Source organism: Channa argus, chromosome 14 (assembly GCF_033026475.1).
Source record: "Channa argus isolate prfri chromosome 14, Channa argus male v1.0, whole genome shotgun sequence".
Taxonomy (NCBI): Eukaryota; Metazoa; Chordata; class Actinopteri; order Anabantiformes; family Channidae; genus Channa; species Channa argus.
Genome location: NC_090210.1, coordinates 13,146,250 through 13,168,230, shown reverse-complemented (window position 1 = coordinate 13,168,230; position 21,981 = coordinate 13,146,250). Strand labels below are relative to the sequence as shown.

Here is a 21,981-nt window from a genome sequence, read left to right as displayed (position 1 = left end):
ACTTCTAAACACACCAGTGAGCCCACTGAACCACACGTGTGCAGCTAAACAAGGAATTTCTTTATCACTGTTTTTCTTACTTTTCAGAGAAGAGTTAATGATAAGTTCATCGTTTGACTCTTTGGAGGTTCTCCTGGACTCTTTCGGACCCGTCAGAGACTGCAGCAAAGACAACGGAGGCTGCAGCCGCAACTTTCGCTGCATTTCTGACCGAAAGCTGGATTCCACCGGATGTGTGGTGAGTTATCTGTCTTTTATAAACCACTGCCTTGAAGGTGCTGTAACGTAGCTACTGTAACAGAACACGACCTTTTCCTCACATTTCTTTATTAATCAAATTCCAAGTACGTCACAGTATGCTTTACAGTCCATACTTGTCTTTTGCATTTTGTCTCATACTGTATGCCTCAAAGGCCAGCAACACATTTATTACCTCCAGGTGGTGCTTAGCAACCAGGAAATGTAGCAGCCAGGTTTGTTTTCTTCTCCATCTGTTGGGGACTCCATCAATACCGTTCTTGTTATTTGCAAAATCTTACTGCCGTCTGCTAGTGTTTTGCTTCCCCTAATTCCGCCACTACTATTGATAAGCTGTCTGGCACCACCAAACCACCTAACCAATATAATTTCTTTTCAAGTACTTTGGTGCTTTCAGGTGGGCTACTTAGGTAATTCTGTATGCTTTATCTTATCTCTTATAATGCATCTCAAGGAGAGGGAAACAGCTTGTGGCATGCTTTAATGGAAAAATGTTTCATTTATATCATTAGAGCATATGCATGTTTTTTCAGGTAATTACATAGAGTTAAAGTAAGAAGCATTAGCACGGACGAGTAAATATTACTTTGGGCAATAAACACAAGCTGCATAAAAAGCATTTATTGATTATTAAGTCCTAGAAATGAGGCTAAAATGAATAAACTGTAAGAATCTAAATAGTGGTAAAAAGCTGGACTTCAAATTACATCGTATAGACATACCGTAAATTCAAAGTACATTTTTAACTGTGTCGTGTGCAGTATTATCTGTATACTTTATACCTAAGCCTCAGCAACATGTAATTTAAATTGAGGATGTTACATTGGTATAATCAGGGTACAACATGCTAGAAGAATCATGCTGCAGGAAACCGTGTTTTGTGTGCAGCCAATCAAAACTGTGCGTTAAAAAAGAAAAACAGTGTAGCCGTCACATGGTAGAAATGTTGCCAAAATCCCTCTTTGCTTGGTTTAAATCCTCCCAACAATCCAGGACAGCGCAACATTCTACACACAGTCTCTTAGTCTGGACTTTGCACTACAGGGCTCACAGGATAAATTCTGTCCAGAGCAACTCAGGATAGACATTTTAGTTTATGGAAAATGGGATTTCTTTTCACTAATGTACCTTTAACTTGAAGATTTAAAAAAAAAAAAAGTGTGCAATAATACAAAATATGAAAGTAGTTTCAGTTTGATACGACATTTTACAGAATTGCTGCCAAATTTGATATTTAGTCAATATTTGTGCCAGTAATGTGCTTGCACATCTTGCTCTGCTATTTCATAGCAGTTTTGATTGCCATAATACCCTTTTCCAAATGATGAAAAAAGAAAAGAAAACTGTCTGGTTAACCCTTTTTTAAAATGTCTGTTTGTGGAAGAGTTACTGTCTGCCACTAGCCCTGATATGGAAAGATATTTCCAACACAATGCTGATGCTTAGTAAAGATGCCAAGTATGTGGTGCAGGGTTCTTGACTGAAAGTAGCGTGTGTTCTTAAGACCAAAATATTAAAATATCTGTTTGTTAAAAGTGTCTTTATGGCTTTAGTTTCCTATTTTTATTTATTTTTTTATCAGTTAATTTTTTGAAGAGGGGGAAATTAGTTTTGGGGCACAACAAAGGTTTGAAGTGGTCAACAGCAATTTGATTTCCCACTTCACACTCTGTATTTTAACCTAAATCACAATCTTTCCCTAAACCTATGTTCTTTGTGCTTAAAGCCAAAGCAAGTGGTCTTTGTGTGTAACCTTATGCAAATCCATTTTGTTGCTAAACCTTAAAAGCAGTCCACTTTACAGTAACAATGATAACAATGGTAGCCTGATAACTACCTATGGTAATCTACAAAGCAGTAAGTTACCTTCTGACTCACAATAACAGGCTGAAAATACAAAGGATTGAATACTAATTAATCTGATAATGTCCTGATCAGGTGAAGCCAAACTGCTGCACAAAGTCAGACTCCGCTGTGTAAGCAGTGTCTGCCAAAAGTGGCTTTCTGTACATTTGCATTTTCTTTGGAAATTTAAAGACTCATTTTGGCAGTTTGTGATTTACGTGGTGTTGCAGTAGAATATGGAACAGGTATACAAAGAATATTAGCTGTCCGGGCTTAGCTAAGACAATTAAACCTGAGAGCTTTTTAAAGCCTTAGTTGCGCTGTTCATCAAAACAAATACGCTGCCCAATATACTTGTTTATTTCTTCTGGGCTTGTAAATGTCATAACCGTTCTCCTCAGGAAGATTAACTCTCCTGGCTGAGTAATTTGCTTCCATTATAAGTGTATTATTGTTACCCAAAAGCATTGCACATTCACTGCTTTTCATTGCATTAAGATGTTGGTCTAGCTATGACAGTTTAAGCACCAGTAAGTATAACGTATTGGTAGGTACAACTTGAATCTTGCAAGTAGCTCCTTTACTGTGAAAGTCCACTGAGTTGCAACAGCATTGCACTGGAATTTCTATGCACTGGAAACTTCAAAATATCCATCCAATTTTTATCCTGTACCAAGAGTTGATAAAGTGATTTCCAGCCAGGTATTTGAAGTATGATGGTATTTGATTATATTTTATTATTTTAAAGCTTTAAAATTTATGTTGTATGTTTTGTATGTTGTATATTTTGTAGTGATTCTCTTCCTTTACACATAATTACAGCATGTCTTTAAACAACAGCTTGTGCTCACCAGCATCTAGAAGGCATCTTCTTTATGTTGCACTCTGTTGCAAATCCTTGCCAAAAGCGTCAGGAAGAAAAAAGAAATAGAATTTGTTCTTCCTGAAAATTAGTCTCACATAGATCCAGAGAGAAACAATGGAAGATTTTTTTTTTGCCAGTGCTTTAAGGTGTCACGAGGCTTCCCTTTTGTATTCTATTAATTATTTATTGTGCTGTTATATTTCCATCCCTGTGAGCACAAGAGTTCTGTGACACTTTGATGAAGTTTCTTAAAAAAAGGAAGAAGCATTATCAAAATTTCTCTACTTTAATATACACATATCCATCAATTTTTGCATTTTTCACCATTTCTGATTGTGTAAATAGCTTTGCCAAAGCCTTTTAAGAAAACAGAATTATTACTAAAAATAAATATATTAAAGTCACACTTCAGTAGAGCTCTACTGAGCAACAGCTGGACAACATATAAGATGACTGAATGACATCTCCTGCTGCTAATTAGTACATTTTATTTGCAACAGGAACATTTTACTGTCAGTTTGTCTTTAAAGTTACTTACACAAATCATGCGACCACTATGAAATGATCGGCCCATATTCATGTCTGTTCATGATGTTTCTGCATTACTGGACTCTGTACAAGGGGTTTAAGGAAAATCTCATGAGTGGCCTCTAACCCAACAATGCTAAGCAGTAGCTGTTCTATTAATAAACACACCATAATACAAATCTATCCACTTTAAGTGCAGGCTTCAGGAGAAAAAAAATTAACTAAACAGAAGAAAATGAAAGTAGCTCCAGCTGATGATGTATCTAGCTACAGTCATTTCTACTATAATGGCAGTGTATGAGCCAGCGGGAGTTTTCTCTCTGTTTGTTCTGCTTAGTTTTTCCTGGTGTCACACTGTGTCTTAAAAGCTTAGGTAAATTAATAAGTGTACCGGGCACGTCTGTTCCTAAAAAACTGGTAGTAGGGGAAAGTTGTGTGTGTAGCTGTGGAGGTAAATGGTTTTTTATCATGTTCAGTGGAATTATTTTGTTATCCGCTCAATTGTGGAAGGTGGAATTGAATAACGGTTCAGTGTTTTATCATACAACTCCCTCTGGTGTGGATAATTGTTGGACCACTGGACACATGTACGCCTGCCTCTACAGGCAGTAAATGATTTAAACATCTACTGCATTTTCAGTACTCTATATTTGTTTTGATAGACGCAGATATGATTGATGATTCTGTATTTGAATCTTTACTGCTAAAACTCCTGTGCTTTTTCAGTCTAATCTTTGATTTATATTCAGTTCTAGTCTGTTTTCATGAGGCTGTATGGTGCCTGTGAGGTGAAACTCAGGGCAAACAACTCAGCAAAGCACTTATTGCACCATTTGCTGCAGGGTAATAACTGAAGGGGGATCACCTATGTTGGTGTGTAAAAAATGTAAGGGGTGTTCCAGCAGATGTTAAAAGGAAATATTATTAATCTTGTTTGTTCTGCTGGATTTAGGATCAATTTTTTATGAAAATTCTCTACCACTTAATGAACAGGTCCATGAGACACATGTATGTAAAAGCATGGAGTTAAACCTTCATTTAACATATTATGGCTTGGTGAGGAGTGCGTGCACTACAAAATCCTGTTAAACATTTAATATGTTTCATTTGTTACATTTGAAATACAGTATGTCGAACACCCCACAACTAGTGCTTGAATTGACAACAGGTCAGTAAAATGGCGGGTAAAAAAAAAAGTAGCCTTTAGAAAAGTCTTTCAAGGGCAAAGCTCTGAAATCCTGGGTTAATAGTTAAGCAGCTTAAAAATAATGCTTCCCAATTTAAAATTTCATCATGTACGGTTTATAATATGATTAAAGAAATTCAGAGAATCCAAGAACCAGTATTGAAAAGCCGTGATGTTTAGGCCGTCATTTAATACTACATTAAAATCAGACTTGGTTCTGTAGTGGAAATCACATGCAAGGGCACAGGAACACTTCTGCAAACCAATTTCTGCTGCGTGCACAAATGCAACTTAGGAAGAAAAAAGAAAGAAACAAAAAAACAACCAAGATCTCTATAAACACCACCCCCTTCTCTGAGCCTGAGCTTATGGGAAGTAAACAACTGTCCTGCCCTTTCTAGAAATATTAGACACCCTGTCTTCCAGGCTAACGAGGAGAGGGCCCATCTATAGTAAATGAGTGCTGGACCTAAACTGGCACCTGTCAACCACTGTGCATTACGAAGCAAAAACTGTTGCAGCATTGTGTCCTAAACCAGTTGTTCTTCTCTGCTCCCAAACTTTCCTGGATCATTGTTAAAGAAGAGGTGAAGCAAAAAAATTAGTAAACTGTCCCATCTTTTTTGAAACTAATCGCTAGCATAATAGTCAAAATGAGCAAATATGTTTCAAAAAACAAATGTCTCATTTTCACCATTGGGTGTGTTGTCCTGTTATTAGTTTCAGATTAAAAGAAAAATAGGCATTAAATGATTTGCTTTCTGCTTTAATACACAGGGTTTAAGTATCTTCAAATATTAAGAGAGGATGGTGAATTTTTGTGTGTTCATTGTATATTTCATGCTTTTGAACTGCAAACAGACCAGTAATTGCATTCTTTTGATACAATGCATTTAGCAGCAGTTCTCTTAGTATTTCAGTGAGATGTCCATCACAGCATCCGCTCACCTTCACTTTCCCTCTCTTTTAGGATCTGTTTGACCTACTTTCACTCCCATGCTCCCACGTTTCTATAACTCATTATGTCATTCAACTCTTCTGTATTTGTTCAATGGCTCCTATTCAATTAATAATACAAATATGTCTATAAATGGTAGGAAGAGTAGAGAGGTTGTTCACCAATCCTGGGGTTAGTGCGTTCAATTGTCATGTCCTCTAGTCCTTACGTCCGAGGTGTCCTCAGCCAAAACTCTGAGTCCTAAGTTGCTCCCTGTTAATCAAGCCAGGACCTTGCCGCTCAATCGGTGTGTGTGTGTGAATGGGTGAATAAGAAGCAGATGTAATGGAATTTTGCTATCAGTAAGGTAGAAATTAGCTTTATAAGTGCAGACCATATTGGTCATAGGTGAGCTATGGATCCAGTAAATGTATTGAAATTGTCCTAAATGAGTATTTAGTTGCTTTGTTTTTTAATGTTGGTGATCTCATCCCAATCTTCTACTGCATTTTGCTCTTTATTTGCTGAATGTGCCTTTAAGTCAGTCCCAGGCGCTGGTGCCGCTGCCTTTGGAAGTTAGACACTAATTATAGACAAATTGTGAGCACGAAATGAATGAAGGAGGGAACGCAAATTTCCCTCTGCTCTCTTATTTATGTAAATCTGACCCTGAATGTGCGTATTAGAAATGACAGAGATAGAAATGACGTTTATTAAAATCTTTTGAGCTTACTGAGATGTAGATTGTGATGTGGCTGTGGCCTAATTTGGATCTCCATAGTGGTTGAATATTTGTTGATTTCATTAATTTCCACAGTTCCCTCGGTTGATTGGTGTTCTATTTTAATAAAACAGCATTATTCTGCTGTTTGTCTAAGTACTAACTCTTAACATCATTTGCGATGAACTGAGCCGTTGATCCTTCCCCACACACACCCTAGTCCTGTCCATTACCAAAAAGCTTTGCTCCCAGCTGCCGTTGCATATATTGCTGTATTTTTTAGTAATTATCTTGTGACTGTTGGGCTTATAAATGAGCCTCTTATCTGTCTAATCAGGGTGGTAAACTGGCTGGGCCCCAGCGCTCTGTTTCAACCCTAATCAATTAACACCTTGTCTGAGTCCGTGCTGCCAGTAGCTGTCCTGTCTGTGTTTAATATCTTTCCTTGTGCGAGAGTCGTCTGATGCTGGCGGTCCACGCTGACCGACCCACTTCATCTCACTGATATATTGCACTCCTGGGGAGAGGCAGTGTGCAGCGCCTGTAGAAGTGAGAGCGTAATAATCACAGGATGATTGTGAGATTAATTAGCTTCATCTTGTCACTTGTCTTCCCCCGCAAAATGGTGGAAAACAAAGATGTTGTTGACAAAGTAGATTGCCACTAGGTTCGAATGATGAGAATAGCTGGGTGCTGTCCCAACAGCTCATATAATGGGTGTGTATGTTTGTGTCTTGATATATACACCTGGTGTACACTAGAAATCATTAGTGTTGTTTTATTGCATTTTTCAGCTGTTTGTGTTGTATATCTGTTTTATAGCGCTGTGCTATGGAGAAAGAATAAATGAGAAGATGATTTAGGCTGTTGTAGCAGTAAGGTGTGTATGTTACAGTTGGATTCTTGTGTTGAATCCGTTTAGATAGTTTGTACTTGTTTTAAGTTAACACAAATTACATTTTGTTTTCTTATGATGGATTTGAATGGAGAGGTGACTAAAAGAGCAAATGAGTAAAAGAGCCAGAGTATTTTCAATTGTGCTGAAAATGTGTGTGTGTGTGTTCATGGGTTGTGGTTTGCAGGCTGTTGTACCTCAACTCTGACCTTGTTCTTACCAAATTTAGCTGATTTGAAGGTTATTATTCAATGAGGTGTTATCACTTTTTAATGTATAATTAAGTTTCAGTAGGTGCCCTTCTGCCTCATAGTAGTTGGCAACTGGAAATGATACAGAGGTGAATGTTGTTGATGTAGTTTAAATACAGAGAACGTTCTAAGGCAGCTACAGAGGTTCATCAACCTAATAAGTTCATTGAAAGTCACACTGTCCGACATGAATCTGATAAGCGTCGTTACATCAGCTTTAATGTATAGGCTGTAAAATGTTAACATTTGCTGAATCATAAACTATGATGCAAGTGAATAAATGTCATCAGGGTGTGTCATTCATGCACCCTGCTATAGTTGTAAAGAGTAAAGTTAAGCTAACAAAAGTTAATAATCAAGACCTTGATGGGATGCTTCTGTCTATGGAAAGCAATCTGAAGCGGAGGAGAATAAACGTCCTCTTAAACACAGCAGCTGATGTGTTTTAGTGCTGCATATACAGATATTAATACCTAGACTACAAAATTACTTGAAAATTGTATTTGTTTAATTTCCAAAAGATTAAAATTAAATATAATTTTAAAACAGTGCATCTTTACTCTTGCAGTTAATGACCTTCCAAAGCCAAATGTGGAATATAAATGCATATGATCACAAGACATCTCAAAAGATGGGTCATCGTGGCTGCATTACATATTATGGCTGCATTACGTACAGAGAGGTGTTTGTGTTGTTAGATTTATCTGGGTGAAAAAAAGTGAGAACAGGTCTAAAAATGAAGAAAACTTCATGTGTCTCTGTTGTTGATGTGCACAACAAAATAGACACATTTTCTGTAGTTGACCGTCAAAGTAAGTCCACAGACAGCACAAAAACCTTTCTGTAAAAAATGTAAAAACAATGCAAACCAAAGGAGACAACGCATCCAACTTGGCAAAGCGCCTATTTCACAGATAGCCAGTGTGATAGATTACGATATTTAAATGTTGACGTTCAGCCTTCATTAGCTTCACATTCAGCTGGCACCTTCTGTTTCGCATGCTCTCGGTACTCAGGCTGCACTTTCTGGTTAAAATGACAACTGTCCATGACAGAAGCAGCTCTACTCAGCTGTCACTGATGAATGTTAGCTCCGTCACTAACTCACTGGTTAGACAGGCTTTCTGCAGCCGATGTCTGTACAAAGCTACAGAGCAAAACACACATATGTGAGAAGGGGTGGGGTATTAAACTTTTGATACTCTGACACTGACCCGACTGTTTCCTTGACTTAGATTTTTACTTGCATTGTCCCTCACTTGTAAGTTGCTTTGGATAAAAGCATCTGCCAAATCGCTAATTGAAATATTTTGATCGAATCGAGTGTGAAAAAATACCCTGTAATTAGATACATAAGTGTAATACCTGATCTGAATGAATCTTGAATCTTCTTGTCTCTGCAGTGTACATTACACAATTACACAAATCATACCGCAGAAGGGTTCTCTTGTGTTTGTGCTCTTCAGTAAGACTCAGCAGGAATCAAACATTATGATTACCCCTCAGCCAAATGATTAGGTACTTTTAATTCTTTGTATCAATCAGCACACTCAGCAATGCCATCTCTCATCACAAGCCCACTTACTGTACCAGCAGCATGATGCTCAGCTCAGACACAACACTGAATAATAGAAAACGCCACTGCAGTTGCTCCTAATACCTCTCTGCATAGCTAGTTGTTTTTTAATAATAATTATGGACAACATCATACTTTACTGTATGCTGCTGGCTAAAGCACTTCTTCTCTCCACTTTGTATTGGCATAGTTCCCCTAAGGCAGCAAAAACCAATCTTGATTGGGATCACATTTTGAGGCACTAAGCAGTGTTGAGTGGAGTCAATACCTGGCAGAGATATAACAAGACCCCAGGCCTAAAGAGGAATAGGAGCACATTAGATTGTCACTACTGATGTTTTCTCTCCTACAGTGTGGTCACTGCACTTACAGTATGTGGGAGTGTGTGTTGACACTTTATAACAGCTATTGTATCGGCTCCTATAAGCAAACTGTTGAATAAAATGTCTTTCAAGGTTTCTGTTAAAATTCATTTAGTGGGTTTTTATTAAAATAAGTTGGTATCAACCTAACCAGAAGAACAGCAGTCCTTTGTAGCTGCCATCATACCGCCACTGTAGTGTAACTATGTACTTAAATGGAGGGAATTTGTCCTTTTCTCTTTTTAAAATCCCACTTTCGTCTCACCAGCATTTATAATTGCATTTATATCTACTTGTTAAAATCCTTATAAACACTCTGTACAGCTGGTTAAAGTCAGATGAGAGAGAAGAGGAGGTAATAAAAATGTCAGTATGCTCATCTGGGTTGCCCCCAATTATGACTATTCACTCTCAGCGATTAAGCTTTAAAGCAGCAGTCAGCCCTGATTCTGTCTCTCAGGCAACATAGAGATATTTCCAACCATCAGGCAATGCGTGTACAATGTGATGCACCTTCCAGAGCAGGACTGGGAGAGGTGGAGCGAGATGGGAGGAGTGACATGAAAGGGACAGATTCTGATATTGTCATGTATCAGCAGCAGTAATGTCTGTGACACTCAGCTCATTAAGGCAATCAAAGAAATTATCTTGAAGAATGAGGCAAATTTAGAGCATCATAACATGAAACTCCAAGACCTTAAACCAAAATCCAATATATCAGTAGTTGGCTTCGAACCACATCTTTCTGCATTTTGTTCTTACAACACTACTTCATACTAGGTTCCTGTCTGATCCTGTCTGGAGGTGGAGTTTGATGTTATGTGACAGGCAGATACAGACACTTGGGGTAAATCTCAATTTCCTTAATTGGTTGCTTCCATATCCTCGCTTGCCTTGCAGCTAAGGAGACATGAGTGATAATCGCTTTGTTGGTGACCTGTTGCTCATTGGACATGGCAGCTGATCAGACTGATCAGTGCTCTAGATAAAATAATAGCTCCAGTGTACACACTGAAGTTTTTATTTAATTTGCTGTCAAATTCACTCTTTGGTTAAAGTTGTGGATCTGTGTTAACTGTAGATGCCAGTGACAAATAGACGAGCATTTAAAAAACAAGGTGACACTTCTACTGCATGTTAATTATTGATAGTGGGTGGGTGAATTGATTGTGTTATTCACTGGAGTGCATTTTCTTAAGAAGTGGTTCTCATGTTTTGGCCCCTCCTTTATTTTAAATAATATGGCCAAAACATTGGAACCGTTTCTTTTGTAATGCACTCCTGTGCAGCAACAAGCATTATAACAACAAATGCAGATGCAAAAATGCAGTTTATGGAATAAAAAAAAAGAAATGACTGTCAAAAATGACACACCCAGCATCTGGATATCAAAGTCTAATCACTTACTTAGCAAAATAAAAGACAGGATGCACAATAAAAGACAGGATGCACACCTTACAAATGGGCAGATGTTTATGGCTTATTCAAACATAATTTTAAAACACAATTTTATTTTCCACTGGCACTTTTTTATATTATGTCACCCCGTGGGTGACAAGGCATCCTTTCCACACAGGGACACACCCACATCCTGTGCAAGACTTTAGTGTAAAAAGATAAAATTTGTTTAATCTGTTATTATCTTTAGTTAATTTTTAGCCTTGGCCGGAGTCTTTACATTTTCTTATTGTCAGAGAGACAGGCAACCCATCCTATTCCCGCTACTATATCTCAAGAAAAAGAACCTTTTCTTAAGCACAACTGTCCACTTGGACTCTTGAATAAACTAAATAGGACAGACATAAATGTAAAAATGCAAATTGACTGAACCGAGGATTCAATCAGTCTATAATCACAATACAACAGAGAGGCTGTAATTGTCTTCTTTAAAAGATCCCAGTCTTGACCTTAAATAAAAGATGTAGAAGTGGAAATACTTTGATACATATTTGACATGCACTGGCATCATTGAGAAATTCTAGCATGGTGTACTGTATATATACAATTATATTAAAATGCTGGGAATAATACTCACTTTTTTTGGTGAAAAAACTGCTGGGATTGTTTTTTAGCTGCCTGTTCTGCATCCCAGTGTAAACCAATAATCCTAAACTCTTGTGATGGAATTTGACAGTGACGTTCTTTTCCAGCAGCATTTCCATGGGAAACATTAACAGCAGATAGACGGAAAACATCACCGGTGCTGAATGTCTGCTTAATTAAACATACAGTTTTTATTATTCAAGCTTCAAGGTTCAAGCATCCAAACTTAGCTGAGGAAACTAAAATAGTCTTCTTATTAATCATTTAGTGAACTGCAACAATATGGAATTCATAACAATAAATTTTTCTCCAAAAATACTATATTTATATCTGACTGAATTATGCTGTGAGATTCCTTTCCTTTTTATTAGTGTTCACCAGTGCTGTTCTCCCTGACCTGTGTTTGACTTTGACTCTAACCTCAGATAATTTTGTTCAAAAGTCCTTATAGACCAAAGAGTTTCTGGAAACAGCAGAAAAGAACTACACCATCTCATTAGATCAGGAAACTTCAAACTCAAACTGAGACTCCAGCCAGCACTTGCTTCACTGTATAAATAGTTCTTGTTCTCTTTTAAAAGCAATGTGTGACTTTTTTTTCTTAGAAATTTGGCTCACAGTAACAAGGAACTTTTTAAGTTGTAAAGGAAGTTTTTAAGCACTAATTTACCAAGTGAGGACCTTATCTGAAACTGAAAAGGATTCTTTAGGTCTATAAAGTTTGCTAAATAAGTTTCACTTTCACTTTATACTTTTCTCTTTATAATATGTTGTGGATGGGAGGCGACTGAAGTATAGAAAGTCTTGGTTTTTGTGATACTGTTCGTACACTTTCAGCTCCAGTCAGTAAATGAAAAGACCCAGGGTCAGAAAATTATGAGTTTTCTCTTTAAGGAAGGTCTTCAGTTGCAATGCGCCTCTTTGACCTGAAGCACGCTCCCTGTTGTGCTTTTTGCACTTTACTGTGAGGGAGGTGAGAGGGGTTACTAAATGTCCGAGGTTTTCTGCTCTCAACTCACTCACCATGGCATCCACGGGAGAGTAGAACGAGAAGCCAAGGCCTCTGTGATAAGCTGACCTTTGACACACACCGCTTATCTCATCACACTAGCTTGTGAAAAACTCTCTCAAGACAACTTTCTCTATTAAGAAACATGAAAGGAAAGTTGAAATGTCGGAATAATGTTTAAGGCTATACAGAATGTGATTTCTTTAGCACTCTTCTTCAGAATAGATAAGTTTCCCTGTGAACTTGACACAAACACCGCTGTGGGCTTTTCTCTGCAGTGTAGAAAAACCTTTTAAGTTTCTTGCAAATATCACCCCACTTCTCTTTTTGATGTATCAGTCAATATACTTTTTTAATGTTATGCATAGATCTATACCGGCTGCTATAGTATGACAGTTATACATGGCCTTAATAATTAATACACGCTCATACAAGCGGTGCCTGGTAGAAATACTGTACTCAGCCAAATACTCAACAAAATAGAGCTTTTCTGAAAACCCTACTATTGTTCAGTGGCAAGAAAAAGTACCTGAAAATACAGTGTATCCGAAAGTATTCCCAGCGCTTAACTCTTTCCACATTGTTATGTTACAGCCTCATTGCAAAATGGATCAAATTCATTATTTTCCTCAGTATTCTACTAACAATACCCCATAATGACAATGTGAAAGAAGTTTGTTTAGTCTATTAAAAATAAATAAGGAAAAAATTACATGTACATAAGTATTCATGGCATTTGCCATGACACTCAAAATTTAACTTTGGTGCATCCTATTTCCCTCTGATCATCCTTGAGTCCAGCTGTGGGAAACTCAGGTGATTCGACATAATTTGGAAAAGCATACACCTATATAAGGTCCCACAGTTAACAGTGCATGTCAGAGCACAAACCAAGTCATGAAGTCTGAGGAATTAGGATTATATTGAGGCACAGATCTGGAGAAGGTTACAGAAAACCTCTGCAGCATTGAAGGGCCCAATGAGCACAGTGGCCTCCATCATCCGTAAATGGAAGATGTTTGCAACCACCAGGACTCTCTCTAGAGCGGGCCGCCCAGCCCAACTGAGCAATTGAGAGAGAAGGGCCTTAGTCAGAGAGGTTACCAAGAACCCGATGGTCACTTCGTAAGAGCTCCAACATTTTTCTGTGGAGAGAGGAGAACCTTCCAGAAGAATAACCATCTCTGCAGCACCTTACCAATCAGGCCTGTATGGTAGATTGGCCAGACGGAAACTACTCCTCACTAAAAGTCACATGACAGCCCACCTGAAGGACTCTCAGACAGTGAGAAACAACATTCTCTGGTCTGATGAAGCAAAGGTTGAACTCTTTGGCCTGAATGCCAAATGTCATATGTGGAGAAAACCCGGCACCGCTCACCACCTGGCCAATAGCATCCCTGCTGTAAAGCTTGGTGGTGGCAGCATCAGGCTGTGGGGATGTTTTTCAGTGGCAAGAACTGGGAGATTAGTCAGGATTGAGGGAAAGATGAATGCAGCAATGTACAGAGACGTCCTTGATGAAAACCTGTTCAAGAGTGCTCTGGACCTCAGACTGGGGCGATGGTTACTCTTTCAACAGGACAACGACCATAAGCACACAGACAAGATAACAAAGGAGTGGCTACAGGACAACTCTGTGAATGTCCTTAAGTGGCCCAGACTTGAACCCAATTGAACATGTCTGGAGAGATCTGGAAATGGCTGCACACTGACACTCCTCATCCAACCTGATGGGGCTTGAGAGGCACTGCAAAGAAGAATGGGAGAAACTGCCAACAAATAGGTGTGCTGAGCTTGTAGCATCGTACTGAAAAATAATTCAGGCTGTAATTGATGCTAAAGGTGCTTCAACAGACTATTAAAGAAAGACAGTGAATACTTATGTACATGGGATTTTGTTCATTTTTTATTTTTAATAAATTTGCGAAGATTTCAAACAAACTTCTTTCACTTTGCTATTATGGGGTATTGTTTGTAGAATTCTGAGGAAAATAATGAATTTGATCCATTTTGACATAAGGCTGTAAGATGACAAAATGTGGAAAACGTTAAGCACTGGCACTACTTTCTGGACGCATTGTATATTGAGATAACATTGTTTTTTCTGCACTATTTGGTCATAAAATGTGATCCGACCTTTATCTAGGTCACAATTATAGACAAACATAGTGTATTAAAATTACTAACACAGAGACATTTGAGACAGTACGACTGTATAGGTTGTTTGTTCCAGCACCAGGAAACTTGGTTGGTGGTTTGGTGTGTAAAGCAGAGGACTGTCCCACAGGAGAGTGGAGATCAAGTCCACTGTAAAACATATTGCTTATGTTCTTTGGCAGTAAGAACATTTTTCATATAATGTCACCTGACATATGTGTACACTGCAAAAGTTAGGGAGGCAGTAACTTTAGGGAAACCCACAATTTTGTGGTGCCAACTCCCAGTTTGGTGCTATTCTTGCAGGCACCATTTGGTGCTGTAAAAAGGATGCAGTGTCAACAAAAAAACTGCTGGCCTGGGGGTCTCCATGCAACAAGTGCTTCTGTGGTTTCGTATGAGAGGATAGAGATAAATGATGTATGTGGGTGTTAGGTCTGAGGACTTGTTTAAACAATTGTAATTTTTCATGCCTCTTTTTGTACACATCCATTAAACATTCAAAGTGCTGGTGGAAAAAGTAAATGACTAAGTGAACTTAATGAGGGGTTGGACTTCCTTTGGGAGCAATAGCCTCAAACAAGCTTCTGGTGGCTGTAAATTAGATGTGAACAACTTTCACGAGGAATTTCAGACCATTCTTCCTCATACAATTGCTTAGACTCAGCCTTAGGATGTCTGGTGTGAGAGTCTCAAGCTCATTTCACAACACCTCTGAGTTCTCGGCTCTGACTGGGCCCCTTCAAAAATTTCGTTTTTTCACGCCATGTTTAGGGTCAATGTCCTGCTGTATCACCCAACTTCCTCTCTCCAAAATTGGAAGCTGCCCAGGTTCTGAGGCAGGAAAGCCCAAATCCTGATGCTCCCTCCCTCCTGTTCTATATTATTATTACATGATGATGATAATTTCATGCATTCTTACATATGTGTGGTTTATTGCACATAGTAACACAAGTTATTTGACTGGCATCATGCATTGCAATTACTTCTGGAGGTATGCTTTGCTAGGTGCATGTCATCTATACTGTCCCCCTGTGCCACTCTTAACAATGTCTTTGCACTCTGACACTATGTCGTGTGGATTTCAATGGTCTGAGTGCACCTCAGCTTTGTGCTACATTGGCCTTCGGGCTCGGTCCCACTGTCTGAGAAACAAGAATGCAGTAACTCTTCCTTGACTTGTGTCTGCAGTCAAAGTCTGTGTGTGAAAGGGGGCAGTGCACAGTTAGACAGCAACCTTGACATCCTCTTCTAATCTATGGCAGATTTATCAACCTACCAACAAGTTTCTGCATTTCAGAAAGTCTTGAGTGAAAGTATGTCCCATTAAAGGTGTCTTAAATATTATATAATATTTTGGGGAGAGTTTTAAATTGTTCATCAGCTTTCCTTAAAAAAAGGCAAAACTATATGCTGTAGTGACTGCATTATGCTACTGCAAGTTCAAAAACTCACTACACATTTAGTCGTTAAACTGAGAAAGGATTTTCAGTGTTTAGTTTAAAACAGAAACAGGTTGCTTAATTGGCAATATTCCATGTTTATTTGGGATGAAGTGAAACAATTTCTCCTCCAATTCAAATAAAGGGTCTCATCACTAAAATTACCACCAAATAGGAAAATGGATAGTTTAATTAAAATAAAAAAGACATGTTGCTGAAGTGTCAGCAGTACTTCAAAAATACATTCCCCAAAGTAGCCTAGTTATTATAAAGACTTTAAACTTTACTTGTGAGGATTGCATGTGAATGTGTGTGTGGGGGAGGCCTAAAAGAGAAAACTCACTGAGGGTGCCAACAAGATCAGAACAATTAGAGGACTGGCTGCTTTGAGTTTGTCCATTTGGAAATACTTTGGAAACAACAAGACAGCATGTTTGGTGCATCCGCACACTGTAAGAAGTTGGCCAATATCAAGGCTTTATTACGCTTGAAACGAAATGTCTGACAAATTGTCATAAAAGCATTTCAAATTTGCTTCCAGATAACAAAAAGGAAGAACCTGATTCAGACAGTTGTGCAATTATCAGAGACTGTCACCCAACCACAGTCTTTTGAACAGCCACTGCCCAGGTGTGTGGACTTCTTTTTAGGTCTACAAAATGGTAGTGAATGAGAGAAGCCGCCTAAAAAGTAGGTGTGTCAACCTTGTAGCATCATACTCAAAAAGACTTGAGGCTGTAATTGGTGCCAAAGATGCAACAAAATATTAAGCAAAGGCATAGAATACATATGTACATGGGATTTCTTTTTTTTAATTTACAAAGACTTCAAACAAAGTTTTTTGATGTTGTTGTTATTATGGGGTATTGTTTGTAGAATTTTGAGGAAAATAATGAATTTGATCCATTTTGAAATAACAAAATGTGGAAAAAGTTAAGTGCTGGGACGACTTTGCAAAGTAGAATGAACCATGCTGTAGTCTCAATACAGTCACTTCCTGGATGCTGTTTCAGTTTTAAGAAGCTATTATGCCAAATTCTCTAAGCGACATGAACACTGAAGCAAATCATTCTGCCGACTGCTTACACTGGTTACAATAGTGTCTGAGGCTCTTAAGTGTGGTGTTATTCAGAGTCATCATGTTGGCACAAGAAACATAAAATAAACCTTATGGGATATGTGTCCTATTCAGCTGCCACTCTAAACCACCACACGCTGACAATTGCTGTCTTCATATTTGCATCTTCATAGGACATATACAGAGATGGATTATGTACAATACATTATTGGATAAGTGGAATAAACAGAGTCCTATTTGTTTTGTTTTCCATAAAACTGTTAAAAGAACCAAAAACCTTTCAAATTTCATTAGATCTAATTGATTAGCAGGTAACACTTCCTTGTTAACTTGGTGTTAAAGTCCTCCATCACTGAACTTATCCACTGACTTCTCTATCGGACAAATTTGAAAAAAGTGCATGGCTTATGCAACTCCTCACACAGGGATTTGTTGCTGTTTGGCAGTGGCACACTGCTGATTCCCTTAAGCTTCAAAAGCACTGAAGGAATTTATCTCCATTAGAAAACAGGATTAATAGGCATGGTGGTTCAAGGGGTTTTCCAAAGCAGGCTTTGTAATGCTAGTTTCTTCTATTTCAGGGGCGGAGAGCACTCTCATTTGCTCTTCAGTTATTAAATGGTGTAAGATAAATGGTGATTACTTTGCCTCTGAAGACCCCTTTGTTAGTATCATTGAATGCTCATTACCCAGTGACCTGTGCACCATCTGGAGAGGAAATTTGGCCTTTTCTTAGTTACAGAAATGCAATGTAAATGCTACATCAATAAATGGTCATTTGTTGATTTGTTGTCACCCACTTAAGTCGCCCATTTCTGTTAAAACTTAGAGTATTGTACTGTCTGTGAAATAGTAGCTAATATTACTTCAGTCTTGAGCTCACGCTATATAACTTATCCATTAATCCTCACAAAATGTGGAAAGCATTTCCCCTTTTATCATGAGAACATTGTCAGTAGCCTAAAGGTTTTATAATGTCAGTGCCTGACCTGAGGTTGAGAGGACCATAGCCCAGAAGTAAGACTTACGCAGCTCTCTGCTGGTGATGGAGTCCTTGCAACTGTCTAAACACACTTCTTTACAGCCATCATTCAAAGCCTTTGGAGTCAAGTCATGCTGCAAAACACCTTGACCTGCTGCAAGCAGCAGCATAGCTTGAAAAGAAGCTAACATGTAACATGATTGAACCCTCAGTGGCAGGCACTTTATGTAGCTTTATATATTAAATTTCAGGTTGCTTCAGCTGCTTAAACCCTACTGAGCTTTTGAACCCAGAATAATGTAGAATACTGTGAAAAAGGAGGCAGGATTTTAAAGTTCATGTTTTGCTTAACCTGGAGCGATTCAGACATTTTAGATTCAGGCCTTTTCAAACGTAAAATGTGAGAACTTATGATTTTGATTTGAAAATATGGGGATATCGTATTGTTTTGGAGAAGACTGCAAGTTAAGTGAACCAACAATAATATCTCATTGTTTAGTGGTAATGTTTCATTTAGAAAGCATCTCCACTTTCTGCACCTAAGCCTTTCAAGACTTTTCTTAAGAACTGTTAGGATTACTTCCTTTATTATGCTACTCATACCGAGTTATTAAAGGCATCACACCTTTCTTGTCTGCAGGCTCTTTCCAAACAAAACAACCAGGAGAAGTTTTTAATCAGATGAGATTTTTGAAGGATTTGGGGGTTGTTCACTTGGGGAGTGGTTTTATACAGAGGATTATCAATGATTTACCCAGGATTATAGACCAGATTTGCAGGAATCTCAATTGATAACAATCCACAGACAGGCACACATTCTTAATAATTATTATCCTACAGGCAGCTGGAAAGTGGCCCAGAGTTGTCGCTACTCCGCCATGTACGAAGCCTATTATTGCAGTCAATAACCAGAGCTATCTGTGGTTGGCAAGCTACAGGGCAGCGACCCATTAATACAAATTCCATATGTCCATTGATTGCATTGCATCGAGTTCCAGTGATTTAAAGACTCACAGATGTGTTAAGAGATTCAATGTTTCATTTGCTCTTTGCACTGGGAAATTTGTCACTATGGTGCCCTCGCACAGTGACAAAATCAATATCGGTTTGTCAAGAGAGCAGAACCAGGGACCACTCATTCAGCATGTGGCCCTATTCTATACTCGTAGTGAATTGATCTACAGGTCTTTACAATGTAGATACACCAAAGTGGTTACACATTAGGTTGATTCACTGATGGTTATCTTGTTTTTATAACATTAGATAGAAGTGGAATATATATACAACAATTACCAAATGATACCATCAGTCCCAAATGGACCAAAACCACATAAACTTAAATAATATAGTAAAAAGCTTTAATGAATATTATTTGATCTATATATGCTGCTTGTTTTTTGTTTTTTTTTAATAAAAAAAAAACATCAAAATTAATACATGCTTTAGGTTCCTTTTCCAGTTTTTACTGCATTACAGTGCATTTTTTTCTGGTAGTTACAGTTACCATATTCTTTCCAGATTTCACTGTTACATTACAGAAAATAAAATAAGTTAAAATCAGCACAACGCTTAACAGTATACACCGTCAAGTTGACCATATAGACTAATGCACCTGTAATGATTTTGTAAGCTTGTATTATCCACAAACTTACTACGTAATAGTGAACAAATAACCGCATAGACAAAATTTTCAGTAAGATTTTATATCCAGAACTTTCACTCAACTGAGCTTTTACAATGTAACATTATTACGTTTAACTTCTTTAAGTGTAAAAAAAGAAAATCCTCCACTTTTGCTTGCAGACGTCATATTGTCTGTAGCAAGCGTGAAACTTCCATACTGTCAATGTTACTTCTTGTCTGTATTAAAATCAGCTGCTGGAAGGCAGAAATTAGAGGCAAAAATTCTCAACTACAAAAACTATACAAACCTAAAATCTAAAATGATTTGAACTGAAACGAAACAATTCTACAGATATTCTGTTCGACAGGTAACAGTTGTTACCAATACGTAATTTAAATATCAAATTCAAGAATGGGTCATTTTTGCAACTTTGTGTAATGGCAAATCTCTTTGTGTAGAAAAATCTCTAAATGGCAAAACTTTCCTGTCACAGTGTTCCACACAGCTTGACTATGGGCAAACCATTATTGAAACAAGTTTATAATTGTAATGCAGATTGTTTGTTGCTGATCTCCACAGTTCAGATAAGAGGAGAAGGCTGAACAAAATGCCTGAATTTTCAACAAAGAACTCGTGACAGAACAGCAAAAATTGCATATCAGTTGCTGAAGCATTTATTTAAAACAATTGAACACACATTTATAACATCAATTTCTTATTTTCCAGTTCGTTGTTTATATGAAAAAAAATAGACCACTAGGTCTGCTAAGTGGCAATTTGTCACTATACAGTCTGTCACTGCCAGGTAGGCTGGAAGCTGCCAAAACTCAAAACAATCAAGAAAAGTGGTATTTTGTATTCATGTCACTGTAAGCCACATATAAAGTGTCATTTATCTTATTTATGCATGTCTTACTTTGTGCTAAGTTGTCAGGATAAGTAACCGTGTGATGGGGAAACTTGCCCTGATGGCTTTAGCTGCATTCTCTTCAGGCCATATCCTTTATCATCTTTCCACTAGATGTCCTCAGTGTGTTCCCCCTTTAACCCCTATCACCTCAAATATAAACGGTCTCCCTAGCAAAAGCAACATGCATTCTATAAAATCCAACCCACCAGCAACCCTTAAAAAAAGGTCAGTGGAGACTCACTGATGGCCTGGCAATGACCAGTGGCTGACTGTTGAATTGGTGTGTGGCAGCTCTAGCAAAAAAAAAAGAGGATGGGTGGTTGTTTAGGAACATTTGCTGATTTGTTGACAGATGTCGAGCTGTTGCCCTCCACTACACACACTGGGACAGCTTTATAAAAGCACATTCAAGGAGGAATAGAAGGGGCTATTTGTTTTCTGCTAGTTGCTCTTTAAAAAAAAAAAAAAAAAAAAAGCAAAACAAAAACTAAAAGGATTTTAGACGTTGCCAAATCAGGAAAACCGTACACCTCATCTGCTCTTTGAGACTCCACATATGTCCAGACAAAGTGCTGAGTTTTCTGTTCACACATGTAACACACAACGCAGGATTGTCCGAAGCATTCTCATGGGAGAAACTCCGCTTGATTTCAGTGAGAGGTTAGAACGTGCAACATAAAAAAAATTATGCTGTGGGAATGTTTTGTTTTGTGTACAGCACATCTATGCTGTCAGAAGTTTAAAAAAACTTCTTACTGTAGCAGTCATCTGACACAAAATACTGTAAACAAGCCCATTCATTTGCTTTAAGTCTTCTAGACAGTTTGGAACAGAACCGCCTCTTTTATCTACACACAGGCTCATGCTCATGACCTAGATTTTGTACTGGGACTAGCAGGATAGAGTCGGAGTAATCTATAAGCTGTCCAACTCGGACATTCGCGTTGTCACGTACATCGATTCTGGGTGAATTCCAGTAGAGGTCAGGATTCCAGCACATGGACTAATACAGTTTAATACATTTTTCTTAGTGCAGGGGCCTGCTGGAATATATGTGTTAGCAGAATAATAGTGAAAAGTGATAATGCTGATAATATTTAGACCTACTAGTCGAAGTCTATTCGCTTTTTTCTAACATGCTGTCGATTCATAATTTAAGAGATTGATGTTAATCAGCTACTAGGACCTTAGTGCTCTGCCTTAACTAATGCTGTGCACGAGTAATACAGGATACATACGGAGTTCAAGAAAAGTGTATTTATATGACAAACCATCAGGCCAAGATTGTGATATTTTCAAAATTTTTAAA

At 38.0% G+C, this 21,981-nt stretch overlaps 1 protein-coding gene across 6 annotated transcripts in view; it reads left to right on the top strand.

Annotated features, from left to right (window-relative positions):
- Positions 1–21,981, top strand: part of astn1 (astrotactin 1) — a 391,153-nt gene that overhangs the window by 152,472 nt on the left and 216,700 nt on the right. For all 6 annotated transcript variants that reach the window (XM_067474376.1, XM_067474375.1, XM_067474374.1 and 3 more), the window contains one exon: positions 88–238. In XM_067474376.1, the coding sequence (XP_067330477.1) occupies positions 88–238 (151 nt within the window). The remainder of the gene's footprint in view (positions 1–87; positions 239–21,981) is intronic.